Source organism: Aplysia californica, unplaced genomic scaffold (genome assembly GCF_000002075.1).
Source record: "Aplysia californica isolate F4 #8 unplaced genomic scaffold, AplCal3.0 scaffold00403, whole genome shotgun sequence".
NCBI classification, from domain to species: Eukaryota; Metazoa; Mollusca; class Gastropoda; order Aplysiida; family Aplysiidae; genus Aplysia; species Aplysia californica.
In genome coordinates, this window is record NW_004797673.1 from 619,589 (window position 1) to 629,069 (window position 9,481).

The 9,481-nt window shown below is 40.3% G+C and overlaps 2 protein-coding genes across 2 annotated transcripts in view; both read left to right on the forward strand.

Moving 5' to 3' along the window:
- Positions 1–3,661, forward strand: part of LOC101861675 — a 9,478-nt gene extending 5,817 nt beyond the window's left edge. The window contains exon 3 of the mRNA XM_005104084.3: positions 1,123–3,661. Coding sequence (XP_005104141.1) covers positions 1,123–2,254 — 1,132 coding nt within the window. The 3' untranslated portion in view covers positions 2,255–3,661. The remainder of the gene's footprint in view (positions 1–1,122) is intronic.
- A 3,392-nt stretch (positions 3,662–7,053) lies between these two features.
- LOC101861904 overlaps positions 7,054–9,481 on the forward strand; it is a 6,024-nt gene continuing 3,596 nt past the window's right edge. Inside the window, exons 1-2 of the mRNA XM_005104085.3 lie at positions 7,054–7,679; positions 8,881–9,293. Of these exons, the coding sequence (XP_005104142.1) occupies positions 7,587–7,679; positions 8,881–9,293 (506 nt within the window). The 5' untranslated portion in view covers positions 7,054–7,586. The remainder of the gene's footprint in view (positions 7,680–8,880; positions 9,294–9,481) is intronic.

Genomic DNA, 9,481 nt, shown 5'->3' on the forward strand with positions numbered 1-9,481 from the left:
ACATAAAGGAATTGCGGCAATGCACAATCACAAGAAATGAAAAGGGTTAATTTATAAGGAGAATGTGACATTATATCGTTTTCGTTGCTTTTGTTGGGAATATTTTTTGTAGCTGTATTTCGTTTTTGCTGAATGACGTATCCATTCTTTGTCGTCTGCTTTATGTCGTGCACTGTCGTCTCGAGAGGTGACCCTTTTATCGAATTGTCCTGGGGTTTTTTCCTAGAGAAAGTTTTAAAGAACAAACCCAACATACTTAACAGCTCCAGAAGCAAGCTCAGTAGAGGTGGACATGGGAGCAGCTATGATGATGATGATGATGATGATGATGATGATGATAATAATAATGATAATAATGATAGTGATTAAAAAATGATTAATAATATAACAACAGTAGCAATAATGATACTGAAGATGATGTTAATAATAATAATGATAATAATAATTATGTCTCCTTATGCGCAACATGACGTCGCGTAGCGCGCGGTCATTGCCGCTCCAAAATCCGTCAAGTAAGATGATAAAGAACCGTCTCCTTGCACGCAACGCGACGTCAAGACGCGCACGACCGTCGCTTAAGGAAGAGGTGCTCGATGGAAAGATGTGGGGTAGATGAGCCAGGGGAGGACAAAGAATAACATGGATAGACATCATACGATCATTGACTGGCCTGGATATTATCGCGGAATATGCAATGGCAGCATGCGACCTGAAAGGATGGATGGTCATTATACATCAACCTAAGAGTCAAAGATGACACCTCCAGTTATCCAGGTATCAAGGTATTGGTCAAACTACATAGCCATAGAGTACCGGTCGGCACCACGTGTATTTGCGGTGTGTGATGTGGTCGTGCATAATTTAAGGATACACACCTCGCGATTCATCGCTAGCAAATGCGTCGCGCATTAGGAGACATTCTTATGCATACGTACTTCCAACAAATGGACGAGATTAAGAGGAAAGGGGGTATTTTCTGTGTTTCCCATAATGAAAAAAAAAAGAAGAAATTATGGTATCTTTTCGTTAATGAAAACAGATCATTTAAAAATTGTGTATTTACTGGTATTTTTACAAACAAAAATAATAATAAATTAATATTGTGCTTTCTTGTGTCTTCAGTTATGAGGCGAGATTGTCCCTGGACAATCTCAACACCAAAAGCCTTCACCAGCACAGAATCCCCGTCTACCAGTTTGCTGTGATCAGCCCTAACCCACTGCTGTACTGGGGGAAAGAGGATCCTGTGATAGAGGTTAAGGTTCAAGGACCCATGCGTCACGAAGCGCTCTCCAGTATGAGCCTGAATATTCAATACGAGAGCGAAGCTGAAGATGAAAGCGAAATCTCAGAAAGAAGATGCGATGTGAGACATGAGAACCGATTTGCAATGTGCTCTTCATTTGTGAAAAAGGAATATTGGAACTCTTTGGATGCCGCCATTGTGATGAACTCTAAGCTCCAACCAATTGGCATGACTACTATCAGCTCAAACAAGGAAGAGCATGGTCAAGTAGTGACCAATGTACGGCTCTCGAAAGTCATTGAGGTACGTCCAGGAGATCTCTCAGAACCGTACCCCGATGGTGTGCAGAGAATAACACTATCTACTTCAGGTTGTGAGTATTTCAGCGACACATGCAACGTCACGTGCAAGTTCTACGGGCGTGGTTTTCAAGCACGAAGAATGATCAGGTCAAATGTCGAAGATCCCGAGGGAGTTCTGCGTCCTGAGACATATGAAGAGTCCTTGACAAGTGTGACGTATGTGGCTAAAATGAACGTTCCAGATATACTCTCTGGAGTTAAAGAAGATAACATTACGTGCATGGTCGTCCCCTCAAACAAATATGAAATTTTATCCAGGACAGCAACCATCGTATATAAGGAAACAGCAAAGTTTAATGAAACAGACAGCTATATTCAACTGAATGAAAGCCTCATCGTACTTGTGTGCACAATAATGGCTCACCCTCTACCCACCGTTCATGCATTGTTGTACGTCACCAAAGACAATGTAATAATTGACAGTCCTTCTGTTCTCAATGTAACAGTCGTGAAAGAAAACAATGTCACGGAGAAGCATGTGTACCTGTATGAAAATGACTATGGCCGGGATATTGATCTCTATGGGGTTTGCCGAGCTTGGGATGCTACTGGTCCAGTCGCATCTACAGAGGTGCGCGCTGTGTATGTCATCACCGAAGACGCGCAAGTGCAGTACGGCGAAGGCTCAGACAATGACGACGCTTGATTAACACTTTAAGGTCGAAGTGTATTACAAAGTTCTATCTGGCATTTTTTGCAGTTTTGAGTTACTAAAAGCATGAGGTCAGAAACCAATTAATTTTCTATCTGCTCTTTTTTTCAGAGTCGTTATCAAGATACTCAAAAAATTGCATTCGGAAAAGCTTAACCGTTTAGTGAAACTCTAAATGTTTTACTTCTAACTTCTCATTACTAAGTACTGAACAAATAGAACTTTGTAATTCTAGGGTAGCGATACGTCCGATCAACATTAAAGCTAAGACAATGTTGCAAGCACATTTCAAAGCTCCAGGCACTGATCAGAAACACAAATGTGCACATTATATCGTTTGCATGGTGTTGCATTTTAAGTTTCAAGTGAAGAAAAAAATTGTAAAATCTGTGTAGGAATAACAATTTTATGTTTCATTTTTAAAGTACACCCAAATTAGTACGTCTACAATGGTTGTCAGTTACGACAATGGAGGTCCTCAGTAAATTAACCCCTTGGTGGCGTGCATTCTGGTCATTCCGCAAGTCTTGGAGACGTGATGGTTTGGGACATTTTCAACACGACTTTGTTATTCATAAAGGTGCTTTTAAAAATTGGTTTCTTTTTCCAAAAACTTCAAAGCAGCAGGTAACAAAGTGCATTGTGAAACATATAGCTTTCTGTTTCTCATTAAATGAGAATTTGTGTTTTACTCACGGTTGCAAATGTGCTTCAACTTTGCCTTTGGTCTGCCGCTGATCGGACATACATGTCTGCTACGCTCTTAAGGAGTTAATAAAAAGTACCAGTAGTATATTAAGCTTACCCACAGAGATTAACAAAACAAAGACAAATTATGCGTGTCTGCTTAGGACAGCACTCTTAAAAAATTAAGGTTTATTGGACAGGTTTACTGCCTGTGCTAATCTGTGACTTTGCAGAATGATTTTTCTTTAACTGTGAATGTTATGCTTTTGTATTTTTGGAGGACGTACCGCTGGGTTTACAGACAACAAAATTATTCAATATTTGAGTTTGCCTATGTAACAGTGACTTCCGGTTCAGGAGTTTCGTTTCCATAGCAACAGCAGATATACGGAAAGTGAAAGGAAGAAAATGTAACAAACGTTTTTAGATGAAAGGTGAATTTCCCTTGAATTTTATTTTTCTCCATACTCCCTGCGTGTTTTTCTTTAATGACTAACATGCTACAAAATGCCTCAAATTTAATCCCATTAATTTTGTCAATTTTGCCTCGACTTAATGTCGTCGCTGAGAATAGTCACCTCGGTTTTTGTCCAGTGTCCTGAATTGGTGCCGAATATTGGTCAGTCGTAAAAGTATGTGTTAGATCTATTTGCAGTAGTTTCTGTTGGAGTAAGTTTGTTCAGAAAAACGAAAAGAGTCACTTTTTTATCGTTTGGTTTTTGTGTTTGTTTGTTTGTTTTCAATAATAGTTTCCGCGATTTACACTGATGATGATGATGACGATGATGATGATGATGATGATGATGATGATGATGATGATGATGAGGAGGATGATGATGTTGAACACCCGGGCTCTACGAACATATGATTAAATATCCAAGTCTCAAGTATATCTTTTTCTACTTTGAAACATGATGATGATGATTTTTTTTGTTTCCTTAATGGGCCTGACGGATGATGATGATGATGATGATGATGATGATGATGATGATGATGAATACTCTGGTGTCATCATCATCAACGGTGCCAGATCTGCCAAAGACATCAGCAATCATGGTTCTCCATTCATTTCTTTGCTCAGATGCTCTTAAAAAAACCTACGTTTCCCTGATCTTTCCCTGTTATCTATTTGTTTAGGTTTCCTAAGTAGGTTGTTCTGGGCCTGTCTCTGCCTCTTGTGCCTTCAATATTACCAGTGAGAGCTTGATGTTCAAGACCTTTATTTCCATTCAGGTGTCCGAAAAACTGCATTTGTCGTTTCCTGATTGTTTCTAACAGAGAGCGTCCCACGTGGGCTTCATGAAGCACTACCTCGTTTTATTTCTTTTATTTCAACGATACTCTTAGCAGTCTCCTAAGAAGCCACATTTCTGCTGCTTCTATTTCATTATCACTGTCTTTAGTGATTGTCCAGCCTTCACAGCCATATAGAAGGGTTGGCCATACATAGCATTTCAGAACTTTTATTTTGGTTGTCATTGAGAAGTTTCTATTTTTCAGGATTGGGCGCATTTATTTGAAACCAGCCTTAGCCATTGTAAGTCTCTGTTTTATTTCTGTGGATCATTTTGCATCAGATGGCATCTCTGGTGTACTGGTGGATTAATCTTGGTGTTAGTTTAGTTTGGTGCGTAAGATAGGTCAGGACACGACAGGCCAGGACACACTCAGCCCAGTTGCTGAAGACTACGACAAGGACGGGAATACAAGATGATCATCGTACTGTGCCACTTTAATATTTTAAAAAATGTTGCTTTTAAGTCCACTTAGACTAAAGTCAGATCCTGTAGGAGTCGAGTTTCGACAACTCTTATCAAGGCACAAGAAGGCTGAGAGAAAATACAACATACCAGCGGCAAGACCGAAATACTCGATAGAAATTCTCGGGTCTCGAACTTGAGTCTCTTGCGCTCGACGAAGCGCGGAACTACTATGCCACAGACGCTAGTTGGGGCTACTTATTAGGATTTATACCGAGATTTTCCCCCTAGAAACACCATGGGAGAGTGTTATCGAAATAAGTCAATAAACTACTACCACTACTACTACTGCTACTACTACTGCTACTACTACTACTACTACTACTACTACTACTGCTACCAATACTACTACTACTACTACTACTACTACTACTACTACTGCTACTACTACTACTACTACTACTACTACTACTACTACTACTACTACTACTACTATATAGCTCTTTTCTTCAATGCTGACGGTTAATTTTGCTTAAGGTTGTCTTCATGCAGCTTCTTTCAAGGGCAATTCGTCCTATGTTTGAAGCGAAGATTCTGTCGCAGTGCTTGCATGTCAGTGACGTAGGTCGAAGCTCTGTGTTTCGCTGTTTTGCTTTCGTCGTTGGCGTTACTCAGCCTCGTTGTTTCTAAGACTGCTCTCTAGCAATATAGTTCTTTCCTTTATCATTTTCCTCCATGTTTTCCTGTCCTCAGCTATTTCTTCCCAGATGCTAACATCTACTCCTAGCTTAGATAAGCTGTTTTTGCAGGTGTCTTTATACCGCAATTTTGGTCGTCCTCTCGGTCTCTTTCCCAGGGCAAGTTCTACATAGAGAATTTGCTTCGGAATCCGGTTGTCGTCCATTCTCTTGACATGGCCCAGCCATCTCAATCTTTTTAAACTCTGGATAGTAGTCATGCTCTGGGGGTTTGCCCGTGCCAACACTTCTACATCTGTAACCTTGTCACGCCACGAAATGCCTAAGATCTTGCGGCAGCATCTGAGATGAAAAATGTAGAGGCACTTTTCTTGTCTGCTGTACAAGGTTCATGTTTCATATCCATGAAGGAGTGTGCTGAGGACTAATGTTTCGTAAATCTTGATCTTTGTTTTGATGGTTAATCTTTTGTTTTCCCATGCTCGTTTTGTCAGCCTTCCAAAAGTTGTTGCTTCTTTCCTTATCCTGATGTTGATCTCATAATCAAGTGATGTAGTTGAGCTGATGGTAGACCCCAGGTAACAGAACTTGTCCACTGTTTCAAGTCCTTTGTCGTTCAGCCATATATGGCTCTGCTCTGCACCTTTTTTCGTAAGAATGACTGTTTTCTTAACACTGATGACCAAGCTAAAGACCTTGCATGCAGTTGATAGGCGGTCCATCATTGTTTGTAGGGTTGATTCACTGTGAGCACTACTACTACTACTTCTACTACTACTACTACTACTACTACTACTACTACTACTACTACTACTACTACTACCACTACTAGTGTCTTATGTACGCTACGATGAAGCACCTAAACACTTTACCACAGACACCGCGGTCTATCTTGAGGGAGGAAGAGAGGGGGTAGGGAGGGAGGAGGGGAAGGTGAGTCAACTTATCCGCTTTTCCAGTCGGCTAACATTATGTGCATTTCATCCTGTTGTCTGAACAGCGTAGCCACTTACCCATCCTCACAATGTTTAGGTGGGGCTGTGTCCTGAGAGACCCCATGACTGCAAAACTGGATAGACGCTCATCACACAAAAACGAATAATACATACCACCCAGATAGGCTCACGCGTATGTGGGTTAGTTAAGAATATAGTGAGCTGTTGAACTTATCCAAGACGGCTACCCATTTTTGAAGAGAAAAGTGAGTGTCTTAAAAAACATTAGAGAGTACTAGACTGGGTCATAAAAAATATGCCAGGGGTATTGTGGGTTGTGGTCATTTGTACAGGTGGTTGTCTTGAACAGTTAGCCGTTGGAGCGGGTTCGAGAAGATGTGCATACGTGTTCGTTGCACGGTTTGTAAACCATTACAGCTAAAAGGCTGCGTTGTTCTCGATAACCACGTTACTATAGGACTAAAGATAATTTCCGACTGTTGTCTCATTTTGAGGTGCTGGAAGACAGATTGAGAAGGTCATAGACTCGCATTCGACTTAGATCTCACCCTGTCATTGCTGCCCCTCTTTGCTCTCTATAAAAACCTCGTTGCGATGTGTGGGCTCCATGTCGTTACTCCCAAATAAAAGGAAAGGACATACTTTCTGCCTCACTATAGTCAGGTGCTCACTGTTGCACCACCCAACCTCCCCCCACCCCCCCCAAAAAAAAAGAAAAACAAAACAGAACAAAAATAACCCACAATTTTTTTAATGAAAAAATAAAAACATCCTTCATTTGGGTAACATGAATAACAGTTTGGAGAACTCCTTGATAAACTTGAAATACGTCAGAGAACACGATCTAGGATACTGTAATACAAATTTATGGCAATGGCCAACTGGGCTGACGTCATGACACTCTCAATTGCTTTGCGGAAAGTGTTATTTCCGTTCGGTTAAACCTCACCACTCCTATTCCTCCATAGAGCATCCGCCATACAGTGACAACAAGGATGCTACTATTACTACTTAAACAAACGGTCCGAAATATTATTATGAAGTCTTAAAATCTGTTTGCCGTAGCTAAGCTGGCATATCAAAGTCTAGGGAACCAGATTTCAACAATCCGACGCAAATTTTGGGCTTGGTGATAACACTGTAGTGTTTCTGTAATTATTACGAAATTGTGTAGGTTTTACGCCCATTTCAAAACTGAAAGATTATATAAAAGACGCTGTGTCTCTTCCACTTTTTAAAGTAAAAGTAAAGGAACAAAAACATCTCTGGACAGCGAACTGTCGAAATGACTGCCAGTATGTTTCGCCTCAGTGTTATTTGTGTGTGGTGTTCGCTGCTTTTCTTTGGCTCCGACGGATCATTTTTCCTTAAAGGAAAGGTAACGTCTACAAGGTTTTGGTTATATGTCGCTACATCAGTGATCAGTGCGTGATTGGCGGGTGATATAGTGTGGTTTTTCTCCTTCGGTCCTATCAAGTTTGTTATTTATTGCCCGTTTCTCTCCTTCTTCTTGTCTGTGTATGTTACTCTCTAGCACATGTAACACCTCTAATCGTAGGCACTTACATGACCTGTCTGTATAGCAAGTGCCGTAAAACTCTAACTAAAACTTCACTAAAGTACCAGTGAGTATTTTCATTTTCTTAATCACTTATGTAATGATACTTTTCTTTTAATAAATATAAATTTTTCATAGCTGTATTCTTCGACCCGACTCTCAAGGGGTATTTCTAGCAGTTTTTCCTCTTCAATGTTCGAATTTACTTTTTCTCATTACTAGTAGCTCATTTTGTTGTTAATTGCAGACTTGAATAAGACACGGACGCTTGATATTTGATTCAAGCGAACCTGCCTCGGTGATTATCATTTAGTGTATACAAGGACATGACTGTTGATTGTAATCTATGGGAGGTTTTTTAGTCCCCATTGACACAATATTATACATTTTTCAGAAGGCAGGCCAGTCGACCATACCTGTCAGCCCAACCCGGTCTGATTCGTTAACAAACTTATAGAAGACTAAAATACTGGAGTTTTGTTCCTACTCAGGAATCGAACTCAAGTCTTCAATGTGCGCCAAAAAAGAACCTGAATACAGGGCTTTGAATAACAATGAAAACAAGCAGATCACAACCTCAGAATGACAAGATTCTAATTCAGATTGAGCGGGAGCAAGTTTTTAAGACCATTCCTTTGAAGATCACGAGCTCATATGACCTTATGCAGTTGCAAGCGCAGTAAAACACTTACCAAAACAAAAGGAGTAGATCATTTCCATTATGTAACATTTCAGATTTTCCGGTGTTTGGAGTTAGAGTGATTGGAAGAGCGGGGGAGGGGATTTAACTCCTATAATAATCATATTATGAAAAAGTTACAATTATTACTCCTTTATTTTCTTGGATGAAAACAATACTGCTTTTGTTCCTCACTTAACATAGATACAAAGAGTGAAACTTTGAGCTCAAATCTATCATAAAAGCAAGTTTAACAGAACTATCACCTTGTTTTTCTGGGGTTGCAAGATACTGGGTTTAAGAAAAGGGTTGCCCTCAATACGAAATTGTCTGGGTCTACAGGAAATATTGCTGGCGGAACTTGAATCAAAACTCGACAGACTGGAAAACAACGTGGAAAGGATCGACGGACAGGTCCAAACTTTACAGGACAAAGAGGATGAGGAGACAGATGCAGCACCCCTTTATCCGATCACCTTTGCCGGCGCAAGCAGGGAAAATACATCCAACGGGACAAGATTCACCGTCAGCTACAGGCATCTAAGAAACGTAAATGTTGTTATGGAATACATGTTGTGGAAGATTACACCACGAAATGAACTCACAGGGGAATTTGAAAAGCCGTATTACGAAATCAAGAGAGTGAACAATCTTAAGACACTGGGCTCAGACCAGCTGCTTTCGACAAATATCACTGTCCAACGGAGAGGTTTATTGTCAGCAATTCCATTGCAGTTGACTTCAGAAAAATTCAGGTGAGACAAGTTGTATGTTTGTTGCTTGTTTGCTGTTTGCTCTGTTGTTTTGTAGTAATTGTTGTTGCTTGTTGTTGGTTGATAAATGAAAATAATTAACAAGAAAAATGTATGTGTCGAATAGGTAGCTGCATAAGGTTGTCGGTGTGTGTGTGTGTGTGTGTGTGTGTGTGTGTGTGTGTGTGTGT